Consider the following 22,229-nt stretch of genomic DNA (forward strand, 5'->3'; position numbering starts at 1 on the left):
TGACCCTATAAAACATAAAAATGGAGCCTTTCTGAGGCGGGAAAAGAAAGGTGGTAGAAATGCCTCGGTGATGAGTTTGTAGATCTTCAAAGGCCTCTAACCTCTTGGAACGTGCGTGAGGAGAGGCTGTCTGGGTCTCCTCTTCCCGCTCTGTGAAAAGCTGAGGGGTTTGTGCACTGCTCAACCTCCGAGCCAAGATCCTCTGTGGCAGAGCGGGTGTGAAGAGCTGCCGAAGAGGCCCTGAGGTCCCGTGAGAGAGCCTGGGTGCTCTGCGGAGCGTGTTTGGAGCAGCCTGGCCCTCCGGCTTCGCCTTGCTGCTGGGTCTGTGGGGGCTGAGGAGCAGCACCGAGGCTTAATGTGCAGGGAGAGACTCAACCATTAGATCTATTTTCCTTGGGCGTTAAACAAGCCTTGGTGCAATGCTGAGCTGCTCTCCCCAGTCTCTGGGTTTTAACCCCAGACTGAGGCGGGGGCAGCGCCCAGAGCTGGGGTGCCGGGGCTGTCGGGCAAAGCCCTGCCGGGACGCAGCTGCAGGCCTGGCGCGCTGCCCCGGGGGAGCCGGGCAGAGCACGGACGCTGAGCGCGGCCCTGCGCGGGATTTGCGCGGCGCAACGCCGGGCGCACCCCGCCCCCCCCCCCGCGGGGCCGACCCACCGCGCTCCGCCCTACTCCCGCGACCGCGCGCCACGCCCCTTCCCGGCACCGATTGGCTGGCGGCACCGCCTGTCTGCCGCGGCGTAGCCACTCCCAGCGCACGGTACTGCCCCTGCGGCGGTGATTGGTCGCCCCTTGGGCTAGGCCCCGCCTCCCGCGGGCGCAGCGAGGGAGGGGGAGGCCTGGCGGCCGCGGGGAGACAGCGGCTGAGGCGGCGCCGAGTGCGGAGCGGAGCCGGTGAGTGCGGGCCGGCCCCGGGCCCCTCCGCGCCACGGCGGCCACCGACACGGCCCTGGGCGCCCGTCGCCGCGGCCTCGCGCCTGAGGGCCGGGCGGCCCCGGGGATAAGTCGCGGCGCGTGGGGCCGGGTGACATTGCCGCGGCCTCCCGCGGGGTCACCGCCGCTTCTTCCCCCGCGCCGTCTCCCTCCGTGCTGCCCCGGCGGTCCGGCCAGGGGCGGCGGGGCTCTGGCTCCTCCGGCCGCCGCCTTCTGCCCGGGAACCGGCCCGCGCTGCGGGAGAGCGGCGCCGGCCTTCGCCGTGGTCACCGCGCCGGAGGCCCAGCCCGCCCCCGAGTCGCGCTGCCCGGCTGCCTGCGGGCTGCCCGCCCCGCTGCCCTGCCCGGCCCCTGCCCGCCTGCCCGGCCCGCTGCCCGCCTTGCCTGCCCACCTGCCTGCCCTGCCACCTTGCCAGCCTGTCCCGCTGCTCCTCTTGCCTGTTCCTGGCCCCCCTGCCTGTCTCCTGCCTGTCTCCTGCCTGCTGCCTTGCCAGCCAGTCCCGCTTCTCAGGTGTTTGGCAGGTGTCTGTGCCAAGCGCGTCAGGCTCCCCTTCACAGATCAAAGCTGGGCTCAGATGAGCGTGCGTCTCCAGATGCGCACTAAAATACGAGGTGTGATGTTTGGTTTTTAAGCTGATGCGAACCTGAGAATGAGGCAAGCTTGAGTTCCTGTGCTGAGGGGCAGATACCAGAGGGCGTGGGAGACATTAAATGCAGATCTCTCGATGTCTTCTGCTTCTATCCTACTTCAGCGTAAGCCAAAAGTTGCAGAGCAGGGGTGACTTCCCTGCTTTGCCTTCAAATGTGGAAAGTGTCTCGGGTTGGGTTTAAATTGTAGCATGAAAAGACACATGGAAAATGCTGGAAATGATTGTGCAGGCTTAATAAACTCTGTTCCACCTTCTCCACTGCGTGCAAACGTGTAAATCGCTGTGCTGCGGGCGTAGCAGTCGGTGCTGCAGCTGCTTTGACCTTAAACCTGTGCTCCCCTGAAGTTTGGAGGAGTTGAAGATGTGTTTGCGTTTGTTGACTCTGTTTTTCCTGTTGGCTGTTAATTTAACAAACTGCGTCGAGTGGTTTTGGAGTCTGCTGTTACTTGGCTCTTTTTTGTGTTGGGTTCTTACGGTCACATTAACTGCAAAGCTTTTTTTGGAGGTTGTGTGCTCCTCCGATGTTTTTCTGTGGTTTGATGAATTTAGAGTGTTTTGAAAACATTCTGGTTTTTAAATGACTCTAGTTTGGGAGAGGGGTGTGTGTGTAAAGGAATAGAAGAGATGTCTGTGGGTGTTGGAAAACAGCTGAGGGAAGAGAGACTCTGCAATAAGGGCACCAGAGGGTTGGTGTAATCATACCAACAACCTGGGGGTGAATTTATTTTAAAATAATCGTGTGATTGGGTGTCTAAAACACCAGGGCTGGATGCTAGGTAACTCTGAGCATCTTTACATCCCAGTAGAGTGGTGAATACTCAACGCTTTTTTTTTTTTTTTTTTTGCCAGCAAGTCAAAAATCATTGTTTAGGACCTCTGAATGTTGGTCTTGAGGGGAGCTGCTGTGGAGGGGGCACTGGGACTGTCCTTGGTGTTGGATTTCAGCAGGAACTCTCCGGCCCCAGTGATTGCTTCAGGCAGGGGAATTTTAGCTTTTGATCGCACAGCAGTATGAGTCAGGAGTTGCAATAATTTCTTTTTTGCTTGACCTGCAGCTGTAGCTAGTACACAGACTTAGGCAGTCCCTGCTGCGAGTGCATGTTTCAGGTGTATCTGGTGTGTTAAACTTTGCTTCAAGAGGTTACATAAAAACGTAAGGTGAGCACCGGCGCAGTGGTGTGGTTACCTGGTGAAGCAGCTGGGCTTGGTACAGGTCAGACAGGTTTGCTGTCAGAAAAAAAGCTCAGGAACCAGGAATAATTTTCTTCTAGTAACTTTGCTGCTAATTGTAGGAAGGTGCGTTCGGGTTTGTACCTTCCTTCTGTGAAACTGCTACTAGTACTTCACGCTGCAGTGCTGTTCTCTTGTTTTCCAGGTGATCCATAAGTATTCCTGGTAGCTGTCTTACAAAGGGAGATTGCTTTTTGTGTTGTATGGAAAGGTGAACTGAAATGCAAACAGCTTACTCCAGGTCACAAAATAAACGTATGTTGGAGGAGTTCTTTGCTCTCTGGTTGTGCTTTAAATCCGCTACTCCTTGTTGTTGCGCGGTTAATGGTGAAGGTGTGTCAGTGTTGTGTTAGTGTTGCTAGGCCCTTACAATAAAGTAATCAAACTCAGTTGAAATCTGCAATGCTTTGGCCAAGCAGAGCTGATGCTTAACTTTGCATTAATTTTTGTACAATTTAGAGTACAATAGACAGTGGGGTGGGTAACTCGCGGTCTAGTATGATGCTGTACAGTCAATGTGGAAAGCATGGCTGTTAGGAAACGACACCTGCTTGGCACACTTGTGGGTCATTCTGCTTAATCATGGAAGATTTTAGTTCTTTATTTTCCTTTTTTTTCATAGGTAATTTAAATTGGTGGGGTTTTAGAGCAGAGATTGTAATTATCTGTTATTGTGTTGAAATAGTTCCTGGCAAAGATTGCTCATGTGTTGACTGGAGGTTGCTTGTGTTCCAAATAATCTCAGTTTGAATTCAAAGATTTCATCTGTGCTGGGATTTGTCACTTTGGGACCTCATGTGTACCTGTGGTGACATTCAGGGGAATAGCACCCAGGATCCACTGGTGGGACAGCTCGTATTTGCATGGGCCTGCGGGACGCCTGCTGACTGAGAGGTCATATATAATATTGTTATTTCTTTATGACAAAATAATTTTTGAGAGGAGTATGCAAGCTGGGAGGGTGCTTGGGGTTTTGTGTGTGTGGTTGGTTGGTTGTTTTTCTGCCTTCTGTTCCTGAAGGAGGGTGATTGCTGTCTGACAGAAAGTGGGTTCAGCAGAGGGCCCCTCTGATTCAGTCCCCTTGTTTAAGTGCTCTGTTCTCCCTCAGATAAAGCTGTTATCTGTCTTGCAGATAAGAACTGGTCTTCAGTTTTTGGCTGTGGAAAGCATAGTTGAGGTGTTCCCAGCAACAGTCTTCTTTTAGCAACTGAAGAATGAAGCACTGTTTTTTCTTGCCAAGATTTTCTCTGTTCTGTGGCTCATGCCTTCCTTCCAAGCTTAGTTCAATATGCGAGTCTCCTGGACTCCTCTGAATAATAATACAGCTGGCTTTGCTAGCAGAGGTTTACATTTAACCATTTCTCAGTGTTCAGCAACTGGCTTAATTCAAGTCAGATAATCTAAAACCATGCGAAGAATTTGTATCTTTATCCTCAGTTTTATTGGCAGACTTGAGTTATATCTGGCTGAGGGAGGCAGGAGGAGCGTTTATTTTGTACTTTGGAGCTAAGAAAGCATGTAAAAAAAATCACACTCTTCCCAATATTGTAATTTAGTGAGTCTTTTAGTCAATGATTCTTGAAAATCATGCTAACAGTTTCTGTACAGACCTTTAAAGGAAGAAGTGCAATGGACTATTCATAGCTAATGTTTTGAGCTCAGATTTGTATGCAACTGAAAGATGAATGTGACTGAAGAGAGTTGAGTCTGCAGGGCATATCTGGTTTTGATTTTTAATGGCTTAATCAAACTGGAAGGCAAAGATGGACCTCAAGGGGCCATCTAGTTATAGTTCATCCCCCTGTTCTGAGTGTTTCAGCCCTTTTTTCTGTGATTTCCTGTGATGCTTTTGCTCCAAGGGTGAATTTAAGGCTGCAGTAATCTCAGCTTTTACCACATCTCTTTCTCTGTCAGGCTCAATTGCTCAGTTTAACAATAACAATTGAAGGAAGCTTAATTGAGCAACTTCCCTGGGTACTGTTTAACTTCAGCCTGCCTGGGAGAATGTGTGAAAATTTCCGCAGGAACTCTCTTGGTTTTCTTTTTTCCTAATTTAATTATACGCTTTCATTAGTGATGTTAACGACATTATTTTTTTTAAAAAGTATTAGCAACTGGGTAGCTGTTGAGGAATGAGGGAAGCTGGCATATCTGAATGGAGTTATACAAGTGACTTTACCTGAACGGAATTGAAATTCTGCCCCAGAGTTGAACTGTGACTTCATCCAAGTTCGTGTAACAGTGATGCCTGTGAGCTGTAAGTGTGGTAGGTGCTGCACGCCGCCTTCTGAGTTTCCGTATGCGCCTTGTTTTGTCTCCTCGTTTTTGGTGAGATTAGAGAGGAATGGATAGCAGGACTGTTTCTTCTGCCTATCTTACGAATGCAGTACACTTTGTGGGCATCAAGTCATAGCAGCCCTTGCCTGCTGAAACTGTGTGGTTTTGCCATTACCTGTCTGTCAGGGCACTCCCATGTCCAGGACTCTAAACTCCTTTTGTAATTACTACTGGGGCTGTCTGAGGAAAAAACCAAATATTTCTTAGCAAATAGCTGCCACTGGATCCAGATAGCTGATGGTGCTGACTGTTTGCTTTGCAGCGTATCTGCTGTTCTTGCTGGATAGATGATACTCTTTCAGAAATCTTAGTGTTTTGCGAGAGGTCTAAATTCCACTGGAGAATATCAGACAAACACGTTTTTTGGTAATGACACGTTCCAAGCCAGTCTCTGGGCTGGATGCCCGAACTTCTCCTGTTTTCTGACTATGTAGTAATGTGAAAACTGTAATGACTAGGTCTGCTTTTGTAGTTAAGGTATTTTTCTATTAACAGGTAGTTTGGGGTCTGCCCTGCTGTTGGCAGAATGGGAGTGGTTCGGATGTTAGTGAAGCCTCGGGAGGATGAGCAGGGTGATTTCTGCCTCCCTCAGCTGTGAGTTTTGTGCAAAACCCTGATCTCCTCCTTCCTGCTGCTCCTGGAAGTTGGTGGTGGTGATCTGCCATGGGAAAGCTTGTGAGTAGCTGGTAAAATACATAAAGGAGGGGTTTCAGGCACGTTGCGCTGTAATAATGTGAAGTCAAACTTTTAAATAAGGTTTAATTCTGAAATATGGAAATGCATAATAATCTGTGAGCCTGTACTTCATCAATGTGATTTTAGTTGTACACACCCTAACTGGAGAATTTGTGCTTATTTCTTAGTTGTGATGCTGGTCTCTGAAACTCATTGGCTCTTCTGCTGAGGAACTAATTGTCTTAAGAGTGTGTAATTTAAAATATGTTCAAATAGCTGAAATAGAGGATCATGATTGGATTCACAAGTGGCTTGGACAGCTAGAGCTGTTTTTCCTCTGAACCCCCACCCCCTTTGGGCAATGAACTGGCACCTGCCTGTAAGACATTCTTCCTAGTACGCTGCTTTTATCATCTGAATAACTTGATTCTGTCTCGCCTGTCCTTTTAATCAAAATCACCACCAAGAAAAACAGAATGTCTAGCTTGTCAGAGAGTCAATTTGACAGCTTGATTGAACTTGCTCAGGTATTCATTAAGTGCCGCTAGAGAGAGCTGGGAGAATGGAAAGGAAAGACTAACAATGCTCTAGTTTTTAATGTGCAGAGCATATTTTGTGCATCTCCTGGTATGTAGGGAATGAAACTTGTTTTAGCGGGCAGATGTTTCTGCAGTTGCTAGAACACAGGCAGGATACCTAGAAAGAGTCGCAGGGCTCCGAGGACCATCACTAAACAGACCACTGCAGCCGAGTTTATCAGTTTGTCTGAGATGCCACTGCCAGCAGCAAAGGGCCTGAGCTTCCCTGTTTCGCAACTTGGTAAATAATCTTTAATCTGTGACTGTAAATTAGCATGGCTAAGTTACAGGGCAGTGTTTTCTGGTGGAGTTGAAACTAGATGCCGGAGTAAGGGCTTTGTACTTCCAACAAACTACCGTGAATTTTGTTGTAAAAGCACAGCGTATGTTACTCATTAAACCTCTTTAACTTTTGAACTCGCCTTCGCCAGCAATTTTGCTTTCTGATTATGTATTCTCTTAGGGGAATGGTTTGCTCTACAGCAGACTCCTCTGCTGAGGAGTCTGGATCCAGATGTGTGACAAGGACTTGTGTAACTACAATGTAAATAACACAGGAGTGTGTTATAAAAAAATAAATTGAATCTGCAGCTATTTTCTCTTGTTTCCTGTGGCTTTGTAAACATAAGTAATGACTCTGTACAGAGCTATACAAAATACAAGGTTTTAAAAAAATACCCAGCTGCTCCATGTTGGGTTTCAGTGGATTACTTTAATGAGCGAGTCAGATTGCTCTAAATGCAGAGTAATGTCTGGCTTCTAACGGCCAGGCACTACAAATTCACACTGAAACTCTAAAGCAAAGCTTTGTTCTCTGTGGCTCCAACGTGCATTATTGGTCATAACAGCCAGAATTCACTTAATAACTTGCTGACATCAGAATCCAGCCCAACTCCAAAATAAAATACAGTAGCATTGCTTTGCAGCAAGCAAATATGAATAAAAATAATAAATGCTATTTTTACATTTAAGCCTCTGCAAATTTAGAGCCTATATTTATGTAGAGCATGTGGGCAGTTTTAATGTGTAAAATTGAGCATATAGACAGGTGTCTGTAAGATCAGGGCATCGGGCACTAAAAATAAAAGAACATGTCTGAATAGGATCAAGGAGAATATTGTTGAGTAAATGGATATCATCTCTATGCATGTGCATGTTCTAAAATAAGTCCAGGCTCAGTAACATCAGTGTAGTTTTTAAAATTTCCTTTTAGTCATCTCTTTCTCAACCATCTTTCAAAATCATGTTTTAAAATAAAGTTGCATATTGCATTCCTAAGCTCTTTAGCATGATTTCTATTTTTGTGGGTTTATTTTTGGTAGAGATAAATCTGATATTATGACCTACATTTCTTTATTTGAGACAGCTAGGGGTAATATCTCTACCTGTGATTTCTTTCACGCTTTTGCTGAAAGGCATTGTTTTACAATAAATTTTCCAGGAATAAGAAGGAAAGGAGGTAACTGCGGATAGTAATTAGAAATAATCAACAGTCTGGGTTCTTCAAAATAATTTAACGAAGCGCTCTGCTCCGTAGTGTTATGAATCATCTGTGGTCTTGATCCTTACAGGAGTTTTTATTCACATGGTCTGATCTGACCAAGCTTCCATGATAGAACTTTTCAAGTGCAAACATTGATGCTGTTTAGGTCACGCTTTGGTCTATCAGACGTTATCTTTCATTAAAATTTTAAGTTATTACTCTCTGAGCAACGTCCAGCCATCTCTTTTCGAAAACACCCTCAGGAGTTGTAAACACATTGATATGTGTCTTCCCAAAGCTCTAGCAAGTGGCGTCTGGCGTTAAAGATACCCAGGTGTGTTTGTCCTCCTTCGGACTAAGCGCACGGGTCGGGCACAGCTTCATCATCACAAATTGGTCATGCACGAATATAGACAAGGCTGATCTGTCTCTGGCTTTGCGTTAATATCTCTGCTGCAACCGAGGGGTTTTGAAAGTGAAGTCTGGCACTAATTTATGAGAGCGATGTGGGGGGGGGAAAAAATAGGTCAGCAAGTATGAAAGGTGCTGACAAGCATATAATATCTAGAGATTGTTAAAAAGGGGGGAAAAAAATAGTCTTAAGATGGTCTTTCCAAGTAAGCAAGCTGTTATGCCTGAGGTTTCCTCGGCATCAGAGCGGGGCAGAGGTGAAGTAACTTGCTGGAGGACACATGAGAAGGCTGTGGCAGAACTGGGGAGCAATTTGGGAATTCAGATTTCCTAATACCACATCCCTTGATAGGAAGCTAACAGAATGGAAATGTAGCTATTTGAGCAGGCTTGTTGCTCAGAAAACCGATCTTTGTGGTTACAGACCCCGTTTGTGAATTGATTCAGAACTCAGAGAGGCCACCTTCCTGTGCTAACTCAAATTTTTCAAAGTTCAGCTCTTCCATTTCTGCATATTTAGGGATGAAAAAAATTGCATCATAAAAAGCAGAAATATTAGAAAGTTAGATGCTAAAGCGATAGCTTCTATTTAAAGCACTATCTCTGCGTTTATACTCTGCAGCTGAGGTTAGACTGATGTTGCCTTTCATGAGGCAAGTGAGAGCGTGTATCACAGCAGGAAACATCTGTGCAAACTGCACTGATTCACGAGCTACAAGCACATGTGCACTGCAACTGCGAAGAAAGGGAGTTCTGAAATCACTGTTGTGCTGCTTTCAGTCAAATCGCTAGCGTCATCAAAATAGCCTTCGTGGCACGTGTGAGGCATTGGATCTATCTCTTTCCTAAAATAACCTCCAATTGCTTATGGCAGGCTTTTGGGACTTACTGCTGTGACTATTTTTTCCATTTTCCAGGGCTGGGTTTTAAATTTCTATATGCCTTCTCCAATATCTAGATGCTCAGCAGTCAGACTGAGTAGCAACCAAAATCCTCACTGTAAGTGATGGAAGAGGACAGAGCAGGGTCTGATTCTTTTCTGTAGAAACGATGAATATTTTGGTGTTGTAACTTGCAGCTGATTTCCTTGTGGGCTAAAAAGAATGGATATGATTGACACAGTTTTTACATAGCAACAAAGTAGTTCCCCAAATACACTTGCACCTTAAAGGAGGGAAATGGTGCTAGGATCCTGGAAATGCTCCCCGTCTGGGAGCTTGGGAGAGGGGTTTTCCTACTGAAAATGGCCCTGGGAGTAGGTTGCTTTTTATTACCTGCATATTTCCTACTTTTGACACTAATTCTTGCTTTGTTCTTGATTTCAATTTAGGAGCCATAGCTCTTCTGCCCACTTGTAAGTGCAACTGGTATGGGTAATGGTGTGAGAGAAGGTCAAGTGGATTTCAAACGGCAGGATGTGGAGCCAGTTACATCAACCCATCTCCCGTCAGAGGTAAAAGCAGGAAATTGTTGGGTCTGTGCGGTGGGTTTGAGAGAAGAGCTGCGTGGCTATGCTCCGAAGGAAGCGTCGCAACGGGATTTGAGCTGCGGACTCCTGAAAGAGCTGTAGTGTATGTGCAAGCCACATAATGTGTAACTTCTGGTTTCTCTGAGGATGGCCAAGCAGTTCCAGCCCTCTGGGAGGAGGCTGGGCATCGCTCACAGCAGACAGGCATGCAGGGCTGCGTTCCTTGTTCAAGGTTATGTCTTGTTATGTCTTTAGTGGCGGAGCTGGGAAGAGAGCCGTAAGTCTTGGTTTCCCTGCTGTTGCTAGACTCTTGTTAGAAACACTGGAAGAGAAGGTGACACTGAACCTTGGTCTGATTTAGACCAAAACTCAGGCTGAACTTCACACAGTGTTGCCTTTGCATGGCTGCCCTTGCATTTAGCACCAGACAGGCAGAGATTGGAAGGGAAAATTGAACTGAACCATGTATTTTGGTAATAAACATTAACTTTTTAGTTGTGAAATATTCTGGGGGAAAAAAAAATGTTAACTCCTCTTCTCCATGAAAACACAAAGCATGTCAGAAGTTAACGTTCTTAAGCCTTGTCTTGACTTGTCTTTCAGTCTGTAACCTTCACGGTGTTAGATTTCAAGTCATTTACTTGCTTTCTGCCCATGTGTTATGAGAAGATAGCTGTTTTATAAATATGAGCTGTGGCAGCAATGTCAATAACAAAACCACTTCCATTCCATTTCTCATAGTAGGAAACCTGTCTTGGTTTATTCTTAGGATCTTGGGAACAATGTGGAAATAGGGCTTGTGTGTTGCTGGAAGGTCAAGAAAGAAACTTCCCTTCTCTATATGCCTAAATCATGAGGAGGTGGAAATTTTAGAATTTTAACTTTTAGAAATCTTAATAGGGAGGAAACAGTACATGTAAGAGGTGGCAGACCTTGGAACTTTGCATCTTGGCAGACAAGTCTAATCTTTGCGCTTTATGATCTGACCAGGAATTTACTGTGCTTGAAATTTTGAAGATAATTTTGACCCAAGTTCTTGAGAGAGGGGGTAAATGCTGCAGCAAAGGTAAAATATTACAACTTTTGCTTAGGAATGACTGTGTCATACTGAACAATGCTTTGTTCCAGGATAACCAGGAGAAAAAGAAAGTACTCAACTCCCTGATGTCTGGTGCATTGGCTGGTGCTGTTGCTAAAACTGCAGTAGCCCCACTGGATAGGACAAAAATCATGTTTCAAGGTGAGTCCCGTTGGCTTTTGCAAAACGCTCTCACTTTATTGTTAGCAGAATCCAAACCAGCTTCTCTGATCTGTTCAGCCAGCCTGTTCTCCAGTGCTTTGCCCTCCTTCCCTCTGCAAAGACCTGGCAGGATGCAGACAGAACAGTGACGTTACCACAATGAATTGAGTCTAAAAACCTATTGTTTGACTCTTGGTAGGATTATTGCAGGTGTCAATCAGCTGTGCATCTGGCCTGTACTATTGGATCCAAGTCTCATGGTAGTCAGCAAGAGTTTTGCTATTTCAGTGCATTTCAGATGCATGTATTGCTGGTTAGAGACAGACATCTGTGGCTCGTGAACGTTTGCTGGCCACGTGTATTCTGTGACAGAAGGGAGAGTTTTGGAGTGCCAGTAAATAGACACTGTAAAGGCAGTGTTTGAGGGGATGATTGGTAACACCTGGGATTTTTGTGTCTGTTCAGTTTGGAGAAATAAGGTGGGGAGGAGAAAGGAGCAATATAAGGAGATGTGGTGACACTGGAAGGAGGTATTTGAGCTGTTTGAGTTTCTTGCTAAAGGCTGGATGCCAAGCTGTGCCTGCTCAAATGTATGCAGCCTTTTCTACTAAGGGTTGCATTGTATTGCAGCTGAGTTGTTTTGGTGAGAGTTGAAGTTAATGATGAGAAGTACTGCACGAGAGACGTTGAAGCTGGCATACCTAGCTTTGTATTACAAAGCCCTTTTTGGAACCTGTAAAGTGTGTAACTGAAAATGAAATTCATCTAATTGGAATCGAAAATTCTCACGTGTTTGGCAGGATCTGGGATTCAGCCCCATCATGGGCTTTGTTCAGTTCCCCTGTTTCAGTGCCCGAACTGTCAGCTACACTAATTGTCCCAAAGGGAAGAGCGCAGACAGTTAATACAGTAGACATTTGGTGAGGCCAAGAATTTTAAATCTGGTTGACGTCCCAGATTAAATGAATTGGGTAGGTTTAATCTAATCCCTGGATGACATTTAATTTTGAATTGACTTTCATTTGACATGATTCTCATTCTCAACATAGCAGGGGCTGCGTTCTGGAATAGTGGGGATAGAGATCAGGGGGTTCAAGCTGTGGGGAGCTAAAGCCTGGGCTGGCTGCAGCCTGGGACTGCATCTGTGACCAGATGCTTGTGCAGCGATGAGTACGCACTGTGCTTTCTCTCCAGAACAAACACTGTGGTTCATTTAAGGTTGGAAATGTCAGGATCGGAGGTGAGGTGGAAGCTGCAGAACTGGAGTGAGTCAACAACTGTCCGTATAAATCACCTTTAATTTGTACCAGCCTACATTTATAAAAAGACCTGTTTGGTTTGGTCCATTAAACTCGCTGCAAAGGATATGATTAAAATGTGGCCATTCTGACCAATTTCTCAGTGTCTAATGGATGTCTTGGGCCCTTGCCCTCCTAAAGGTTTTTACTCTGGGGTCTCTTCCCTGTCTGTGAGGAGGGAAAGCATCTTTGGGTCATATAAGGGTAGGAAGGTTGTCCCTTGAACTAGAGACTGAAGAATTTTCCTATGGAAGTGGAAGAGCAGCTCTTTTCCATTGCAGAGCCAGCTGCAATGGGTTATTGAGGTGTTTTTATTTCTTAAAAAAAAAAAAAGTGTTGAATTGCATAAAGGAGCAGCGTGGTGAAAATGTATTTGCATGGGATTGTTTGATACACTTGAGAGGTTACAAGTCTCAAAGGAGTTTGAAAGAAACTGCAATAGACACTTAATTGGAACCGTGTTTCATTAGCGTTGCTGTTGGGGTTTAGCCTGGGTTTCCTTCCTGCTGTAGGAATGTTACAAAACAGAGCTGCTGTATGCCGAATAAATCTTGCTTCCAAATGCCTTGTGTGTTACATAGTTAAAGAGATGCTGTCAGTTTGAATGGATGCAAGAAAAGAAACTGAGTGTTCATTTGAGTTTTGCTAGGATGAAACCATTCTTGCGTGCAGCCTCACTAAACAGACCCGTTCTTTGCTGGATTCTGGCATTAGGCTGGAAGTTGTGCATGGAAATGCTCTACTAAAATAAGTGGTTGGTGCAAGGGGTTTTTTTTTTATTTATTCATTTATTTTTAGCGCTTTAAGAAGTGTGACAGAAACTGAACGTTTTCATAACAGTAGGTGGAAAAATAAACTTAATGTGCTAAATAGAGTTTGGGAGCACTTACCAGTGGAAAGTCTTTGTTTATAATAAAGAATCTCTATTTTCTCTTGCATTAATTCTTTTGCTTCTATCTTTATCCCTTAGATAAAATGCCTGTATGGTTTATTTGATCCATCTAAATGTATTGCAAGACCTAATGCTCATTTTTTCTTTTTAGTGTCTTCAAAAAGATTTTCTGCCAAGGTGAGGTGATGTGTCTGTCTCCTGTTGACCTGAAGTGTTTGATTAATGGTAGTAATAGCCCTAACAGCATCTTTTGTTTGTATTTATTTAACTTTCTCACCTGGCTTTTATTAGCAGCGCTCATAGTGAAAGAGCACAGAGGGAACGACTGGAAACAGTGTTGTTTATAATACTCCTTGGACCGTGCTCTTTCATGTTCATGTTTTTGTCCTGTGCCTAGCACAGAGGAGCCTCAGTTCCTCGTTCATACTCCAGGTTCTACCTGTGACATGACAGGAAATGTTGTGGCATGGCTCAGGGCTTTGTTTTCCTGGGCCTTCTCCTCTAGTGGTTGTTTTCTTTCCCCCAACCACCGTTGGAGTTGTTTCCGAGTATATAGGAAATCTGAATTTGGGAGCTGACCGCTATCATGGCTTGCTGAATGTTTTGTTGCATGTGCATTCCAGCTGTCCCATGCGTGCTGCGCTAATATGTGTAATCCAAATGTTTCTGACTTATACTAAGCAGATTAATTTGGGTTGAGAAATGGTTTGTGCAAACAGCAATCCAGCTCTGTGCCTTGCCCTTGGAGGGAAAATTAAGATGTCTTGAATGTAAAGCTCTGTATTCCCGACTCTGGTTCTTTTTCGCTCTGATGTATCCGACTCAGTCTCCCCAGAGAAGACATTTTAGTTGTCTTACTCTGGAGTCAGGGTTGTGAGCGTAAACAGCTGATATCAGCTTACCATGGTTGGGGTGGGAAGGAGGATTTGGAGAGGTTAAGCTATAGGGTCACCTTTTCCCCCTCTATTGTTTGGACTCCCTCTTATCATGATCTCCCTGCCTGACCTTTGATCCGTTGCCTGCAGGAAGCCTACAGGCTGATTTATCGCACCTACCTCAACGAAGGCTTCTGGAGTCTCTGGCGGGGGAACTCAGCCACCATGGTCCGTGTGATCCCTTACGCTGCCATCCAGTTCTGTGCGCACGAAGAGTACAAGCAGCTCCTGGGGAGTTACTACGGCTTCCAGGGAAAGTAAGATGCAGCGTGGCTTTGATCCTTGCAGAGGAGGATGGAGCAGTTTGTGGGACCGTAGACTGTAGGGAGGGAGCACGTCTCTCTGCTTTGTGCAGGTCTGCTGAGTTGAAAGCTCTGTTGGTACAGAGTTGTGCTGGCCACTCGTGATGGCTTTGCAGAACAGGGTGTGTGAGGGGGCTAAGCAAAGGGCTGAGCTTCTAGCTGTGCACAGGGGAGATCTCTGTGAGAAGAGGACCCTGTCTTCTAGAGGCGTGAGCAAGAAGTGGCCTAGACACTGAGTTAGCACTTCCCTGTGCTGAGAGTGGGCAGGCAAAACAAAGGGCTTTTCTTTGCAGGAGGAGCAACAAGATCGAGCCTTGCGCTGTTATCTGAGCTGTGCGTGTGGCCTGAGCCTCTCGCTCTTGGGCACGTAAAGTCTGAGAGACCCCAAGTCAGGCTTGCTGTCCTCAACGGAGATTTTCTCTAAGCCTGTGTCTTGAATGGCTGTGGCAACCCACAGCTGCTTCAACCCCACCCCCCCCCCCAACTCTCTTCAGTACACAGGCAGGGAAGGGATTCAGTAGCAGATAGAGTAGAGCCACGCTCAGAAGCCACGTAGTATTTCCATCTCCAGGTGATCTGTTTGGTCTCTTCTCTCACCTTACTTTAGAGCGCTGACACCCTTTCCTCGATTCATTGCTGGCTCTCTGGCAGGCACAACGGCTGCCATGTTAACCTACCCCTTGGATATGGTCCGTGCTCGAATGGCTGTCACGCCGAAGGAGATGTAAGTGCCTAACAAAAGCAAGTACAAGCACCACAAACAAATGCAGAACTTTCTTTTAAGGTCAGATGACTTTATTCCCATTTTCTGGGTCACTTCTTGCTCGGAGCCTTTGGTGTAATAAACTGCTGGAGTCTGAGCACTGATTAAATGACCAGAGGCCTGGTTAGTCCAGGGGCTGGAAGGAGATCGGTATGGGAGGACCTCACTAGTCAAAGCTGTGTGGTGGTTCTGTAGGAGGCCAGCTGGCACAGTGCCTCCAGAAGGGAGCTGACAGACAGGCTAGCGTGCTGTGGTAGGGCTGTAGGAGAGCTGGTGACTGGCTTCTCCATTTCAGGCTTCTGAAATCCCTCCTGAGCTGTTTGATGAGCTCAGAGCCGAATTAATTAATTGCTGATCCTTCAGAAAGTCCTGTTGGAAATGTACCTGGTGTGTGCAGTCACTAACCGGCACAGATTTGCTTTTCCTGTGTCCACGTGTTAGGTACAGCAATATTGTTCATGTCTTCATCCGAATATCCCGAGAGGAAGGACTGAAGACATTGTATAGGGGATTTACACCAACCATCCTTGGAGTGATTCCATATGCTGGGCTTAGCTTCTTCACCTACGAGACGTTGAAGAAACTACACGCAGGTAAAGGCAACTTGGTTTGCTTTCAAGTGAAATGGTGTAGGCTTCTGGCTAACTTGAGATGTTGGAATTCAGTGGTACAAGTCCTTTTCCTGGCCTTGAAGCCAAAGTTCTGTGCTTGCGGAGGATGCCTTGTGCCTCCCTCTCTCCAATCCCAGACTAGGAAGAAGGCAAGCTGCAGAAATCAGTATCTCTGTCTTGCAGAGAAACGAGAAGGTGCAAGTTCTGGCTGCAGAAGGACTTGGTTACGTAGCAAGTCAGCTAACAACCAAGTTGGGAACAAAATCTCCAGAGCTCTCCTCTCTTTGGCTCTCAGCCCACTTGACCTTAATCACGTGTTTATTACAAGAAGCTTTCTACACTCTGCTACTTTCTCTTTCCCAGATCACAGTGGGAAACTGCAGCCATCCCCTCCGGAGCGGCTTTTGTTTGGTGCCTGTGCGGGCTTGATTGGCCAGTCAGCTTCTTACCCCCTGGATGTGGTTCGCCGACGAATGCAGACGGCGGGGGTTATGGGACACACGTACAGTTCCATCCTTCTCACCATGCAGGAGATTATAAGAGAAGAGGGACTAATCCGTGGCTTGTACAAAGGACTCAGCATGAACTGGGTCAAAGGTCCAATTGCAGTGGGAATAAGCTTCACAACCTTTGACCTGACGCAGATCCTTCTCCGTAAATTACAGCACAGCACTAATGTTGAAAGGTAGTAGCTTAATCCCCACAGCCCTTGCTGGGGAAAAGTACAACACGTGTAGAAAGAGCAATGCTAGCGTTCCCTCACTTTGTACATGCTCTCCCCCAGCTGAGAACTTACCTTTCTTGTTTGTTTGTTTTTCTGTTGTTGTTGGATTTTTTTCTTTTTAATGAGCCTCTGAGTTATTTAGAAACCTCAACCTGAAACTAACTTTTTCCTAAACAAAATTCTTTTTACAGTTCTGCAGAACCGAGTCCTCTAAAGTAGCTGCCTCACCCTTCTGTATTACTCTTTGATACCAGGAGTGGAGCCTCTCAAACAAACATGTGCTGCTGCTGGCTCCTCACCTGGTCTCTGTGGGCAGATGAAGCGGTGGATGATGAAAGAGAGGACTCGGTGCTGTTGGAATGAACCCCTGAATCTGGGAAGTGACTGCTGCTCCTGGTAGGCAGTTTTTAGTTACTGAACATGTGTTAGCTGGAGGCAGTCTGCCAAGTGCAATATTCCAGTTAGTCTGTAGGGAATGCCAGATTCCTCTGACCTATAAGCATCGGTCTCCGTAAAACAGGACACAGCAGGATTTAACAGGTCCAGGTCACTTCTTTTGTTCTGGAAGATGAATGTGAGCTCTGGCTGGAAATGCTGCCCTTTTTCAGATGTTCTTCTCATTTCTGAGTTGAGTTGCATAAAATATCCCTTGCTTGCAATGTCCCTCTGAGATTACCAAAGACTGTAGACAGCAGGGGAGGAAAGTTCTGAGCGGTTTTGTAAATCAAATTCTCATGTTTGTCGTCAGTGTTGTCGAGTAGGGGCTGTGCCTGGATTCACAAACTGGATTGAATCGAAGGGCAGTAGTGCTTTCGGGCTACCCAAACTCTTCTGTAGTTGTCCTGGTCTTAAAGGCAGTGTTTTCCGAGGGATTTGACAGACTGTAGTGTGGTCATGACTTAACTCCTCAAATTTTAAGTATGTAACACTTCCTTTTCTAGTGCATTAAGCAGTTTTATGCTTCAGTATTATTGTTGCTGCTTTATGCACGATGCAAGAACAAACACCTCAGACGCACGTGCGATGCAGACTTCGCTGTCCTGAAAGGCTCTTCGCGTCTGGTGAATGCAGCCGAGTAGTTGACCCAAGCTGCTGGCCCTGCTTCTGAACAACTTTGTTGTCTTTTGGTGCCTGCTGTGTAGGTTGTGTCGCCTCCGTTCGTTAGTCCACGCCTAAGCCCGCTTGCTTTTATTCCTAGAGTTCTTCTGGACCAACCGAGTCCTTGGGAGAATGGGCACCACAGCCAGTATTGACCCTTCAGAAATTATATATAGTGCCAATCATTTCCAGTTGTAATTTGAAAATTAATGGTAAAGTACCTTTCAGTGTTTCTATTTCAAATCAGTTTTCAGGGAGATGGAGATTTGGGGGTGGTTTTGGTTTATGTTCCGTTCCTGTATTAAATTTGGAGTGCAAGAGAGGTCAGAGCAAACTTTAGACTTCTCTGAGAATCAGATTACATAAACCAAGATTAAAAATCCCTTTTTGGCTGATAGAGTCCATAATGTATAAAAGAAGAATAAGACATAATTTAAAAGCTGTCCTTTGCTGGTGTATGTATTTTAGCCATTGTAGTTTGAGCCTTGTGTCATGGCTTTATTAATGGGAATGGAGGTAATTGCACAATTGGTAGAAATAGCTTTCTCCTTTCTTTTGTCTTTGCACTTGTTCTTTGGAGCATAACTTGCTTCTAATGCCAAATATTTCCCTAGGAATTGAGCGCCTACACTTCCGTTTTGTGGACACGGCAGCGCGCCAGCATACTGAAGTATTAGCTTGCGCGTTGTTCCCGGAGCACGTGGGATTGATCATACTTTGGTGGTTGTGGATGGGCAGGGTAGTAACCTCAGTAATTTCTGCCTCCAAGCCCACAAATGATAATTTCCGTTGTGAAACTTGACTGCAGTCACTGATTTACCTTGTAATTAAATGTTAGGTGGTGTTGTTTTAAGAGTCCTTAGAGAGGATAGCCATGAATTCTGTGTTATTTCTTGCTCCCATTGCTAATGGAAGATGATCAACTGTTCTCTTTGTTCGGGTGAAATTTTGTTTAGTCCTTTGCAAGAGCTCTGATTTCTTTTCTCCAATGGAGAAGCCAATTACTTCTGCTCTTGTCTTTCTCTTCTCTGGCCCAGTGAGGAAATCCTAAGGCAGTTGCATCCTGCCACAGCAGTGAGGTACAGACCGGCACTAGGTGTGTCAGCGGTTGACTGTGCGTACGTGCCTCTGTGTGTGTCACTGTGTGTCCAATCCACGGCAAGTCCTCTCGCAGCTTGGAGGCTGCCAGTTGAAAGCAGAGGCCTTTCTGCCCAGCCGGTGGGTGCTGTGTGAAGACGAGAGGAAGCTGAACTGTGGCATCCAAGTTAGAGCGGGCTCCTTCGCTCCACAGTAGGTCATCTCGGAGGCAAGCGCAGCAGACCTTGTCTTATGAGATGTTGAGCATCACTGAACCCCTATGGCAACAGAGGTGGCTTAATTCCTCCTGGGTCCTGACTGAGAAAGGATTTACACTGGATGACTAGCCTCTTGTTTGGGACTGAGCAGGAGGGCAGGTCTGCACAGGGTACTTCTGCCAGCGTGTTAAACGGACAGGGAGCCTGGGGAGGAGCCTGGGGACTCTGAGCTGAGAAACAGGACCTGCAGCACAGCCTGACTTGGGAACGTTGGGCTCAGAGAAGTTGTTCCTTAATTAGCAGCTCCACCTGATCTTAATTCAATGGAAATTTAGCCAAACATGTTTTTCCAAGTTTTGCAGGCTGAGTGTTTGTTCAGAGACAGATCTTTGAATTCAGTTTGTAATGGTTTTGGTCCTTTTGTTTCTTGGGCAAAAGTGTTCAGAGTAACTGTGTGTTATTGCTTTGGGTCATTTTAAATAGCTTTTTTTTTTCCCCTTCTCTGATTTGAATGTAGAAAAGGAGAAACAGAGTGTTCTCTTCCCTTCTCTTATGCCTCAATTCATGCAAGGATTGTTCCAGATCTCTCTGCTGCCTGGAATGAGTGCCTGAGGAGTTTGGGGCATGCTGATTGGGAAGGGGAGGGTGCCTGTGTGCTGGCCAAGAAGATCCATTGCCTTTAGCTCTGAGGAAGGAGACAAGTCGAACAGGAATATTCTGTAGTCCTTCTTTTCTGTAGAACTTTCTTACTACCGCAAATTATCCAATTCTCTTTTATTCTTCTCAAATTCCTTGCTTTTATTTTCAAGTCACGTTTCTCATTGTTCCTTAATGCGCTACCGCCAAACATTGATCTGTGCTTTTTTTTTTTTCTTGTCTACTCTCCCTCCCTCCCTGCTTCTGCACCTTTAGTCCCGCACTAGCACTTCGAGAGAGTCAGGTCCAATGAAATGCACCCAAAATGACAAAATTCCAGCTTTGATAGCAATGCCCCAACAGCCCAACTAGGCTTCCTGCTCACAGGCAGGGCTGCTTGGGGGCGGGGGGGTGGGGGGGGCACAAAGTTAAAGTCACTAGGTGATGGGGCAGAAGGTTTTCTTGAAAATTCCTTCAACCACTTGTCCAGCCTAACGCCTTCACTCCTCCTAGCACTGCACCTTCCCCAGCTGTGAAATGCTGCTGCTGCTTGTTGTCTCCTCTTTCGGTACCTCCGCCTGCCGCCCGCTTGCTCTGTGGGTTGCTCGGGGAGAGCTTGTCCTCCTGGGAGGCTCAGAGGATCAGTCAGGGAACCTGAATATGTGAGAGGTGGGACCTGAGCTGGATTCTTGCCTTGCCCCACATACCCCGTGCAGACCTCTGGCAGTTCCCCGGAGGGCAGAGCTGCCGAAGAGCCGGGTGATGGTTGGCAGGACCGTGGTGGAAGGGTCAGGAGAGGGGTCACAGCCTCCCGAGGCGTGAAGTCACGGAAAGCCGTGGGGTGGGTACTGTGGGGTGGCACTGGTACTCTGTGGGAGCTCTCCCAAAGCAGTTTCATAGCTTCTGTGGAAAATTAGTGGTACTTCTGTTAACTTCTTAGCGCCTTCCACCTAGAAGATGTCGAGCACTATCATCTTCACCCTCTGGTGTCTTTAACACAAAAGCAGGTGAGGCAGGAAAGGAAACTTTGAGCAGAAGCACTGTGGCAACACTGAGCGAGCCTGGTGCCAGTCCTGGGCGGGCAGGAGAGGGAGGAAATGCAGTGGGGTACTTCCCGTGTTTCCCCAGTGCCCGACTGGGGCTCTGCAGTACGTTACGGACCCTCCCCACCCGGACTGGGCCAGAGGAGGAGGTGGCCTTCCTACAAAACAGCCTTTTAATTTTATTGTAGGGGCTGATTCCTCCCGCTCCCCCCGTCTCCCCGCTCAATGCCATGCGATGCAGGGTTTCCCAGCACTGTTCACTGCCTGTGTGGTCTATGCATATATTAGCACAAACACTGTTAAATGCCTTTTGTCAAGACGTGTCCTCACCATCGATGTGTGCGTGTATGCGTGTGTGTCAATTTTGACTGCTTTTCTTGGATCTGGAGTTCTATTTTATTGCAGTGAAGACACTTTGTTATATAATGTTTATATATTTTAAGATTTGTGCCAAGAGAGGATGTATATTTAATAAAAAATTTAATTGACTTTGCAGGCTCTCTGAGGTTGTTTCCTATTACATGTTGCTCATGAGAGTGAGGGGCCTGGCACATCTGGGTGGATTTATGGAGGGACTAAATGTGGGGGTGTCTCGGGGGGGATTGTGGCTGGGGGTACCTCATGTGGAGCTCACTGTGCCCCCAACCACTCAGGTCTCCTGCACACGGAGCACCCTACGAAGAGAACCGGCCTTTGCATGGAAGTTGGGAGAAGCTTGAAGGAAGGAAAGCAACTCTGGTGATGGTTCAGAGACCTGTGGTTCCTCCTCCTGCGCTGTCCCTGTCCCCAGCGCCGCAGTGTGGGACGGGGACGGGTGTGCAATGGCAGCAGGTGGCACTGTCGGCTTAGGCATGGCCCGACGGCTTCCCCCAAGTTGGGGACCCCCGGCTGCTGCTCAGCCCTGCTGGGATCCTGGGCCTTTCAGCCTAGTTCCAGGTCTAGTGGGGATGTGACACCGCGACGCCTGGCAGGGCAGGACGGTCTCAGCAGGGAGGACGAGTCCAGCCCTCCCGGAGTAGCCTCCCTGCAGCCCAGTGCTGCTCCCTGCATCACGGGGGTTGTACCCCAAGAGAAGCTGAGACTTGCGCCAAACCTCGCAGGAAGCAGCAGAGCTGGAGAACATTCCCTGGACCAGCTGCTTGACCTCACCAGCTGAGGGTACCACCCCTGCCTTTGCCTTCCTGGCTCCCTGGGTGCAGGGGAGTAGCCCCCCGAGTTGGTTTGGGCTGCCAGCCATGGAGCGAGTGTCATATCAAAATGTCACCTAAATTTTGTATGACATCAAAATACGCTTGGAGCAGCAGGAACAGCTCGGCAGGGTGCAGGCAGTACGGAGGGCACGGGGATCTCATTTTGGATGGAAGTGGGGTGGGAGGGCACCGCTCGCTGCTTCCTCCCTGCCAGGGCACGACAGAAAACCTCTAGGAGCTGCTGCCATCCAAGGCCTCTCCCCAGCCCGGGGTTTCTTGCCAAATGTGGCTCGGTGGCCACTGAAGGAGCACAGGGAGAGCAGGGGTGATGCCAGGCCAGATCCGGGTCACAGCAGGGCCTCCTGGTGCCACTCTGAATCTTGGTGCCAGCGGAGCTGCTGCAGCAACAAACACTCTTGGTCCCAGCTGCTCCCCTCAGCC

General features: G+C 47.1%; 1 protein-coding gene across 4 annotated transcripts; it reads left to right on the forward strand.

The window, feature by feature from the left end:
* Window positions 1-809: 809 nt before the first annotated feature.
* SLC25A42 (solute carrier family 25 member 42) lies at window positions 810-21,091 on the forward strand. 4 transcript variants are annotated; one of them, XM_074851838.1, is made up of 9 exons: window positions 810-891; window positions 9,624-9,746; window positions 10,890-11,001; window positions 13,343-13,368; window positions 14,217-14,383; window positions 15,036-15,152; window positions 15,633-15,784; window positions 16,166-16,487; window positions 16,718-21,091. In XM_074851838.1, exons 2-9 carry the CDS (start codon window positions 9,663-9,665, stop codon window positions 16,743-16,745), a joined length of 1,008 nt encoding a protein of 335 aa, XP_074707939.1. In that variant the 5' UTR covers window positions 810-891; window positions 9,624-9,662; the 3' UTR covers window positions 16,746-21,091. The 4 variants fall into 4 exon arrangements, with proteins under 4 accessions (XP_074707939.1, XP_074707943.1, XP_074707940.1 ...); XM_074851839.1 differs by lacking the exon at window positions 810-891 and adding an exon at window positions 4,584-5,075; XM_074851840.1 differs by lacking the exon at window positions 810-891 and adding an exon at window positions 6,913-6,932.
* Window positions 21,092-22,229: the final 1,138 nt, after the last annotated feature.

This window comes from Strix uralensis, chromosome 27 (assembly GCF_047716275.1).
Source record: "Strix uralensis isolate ZFMK-TIS-50842 chromosome 27, bStrUra1, whole genome shotgun sequence".
Classification (NCBI taxonomy): Eukaryota; Metazoa; Chordata; class Aves; order Strigiformes; family Strigidae; genus Strix; species Strix uralensis.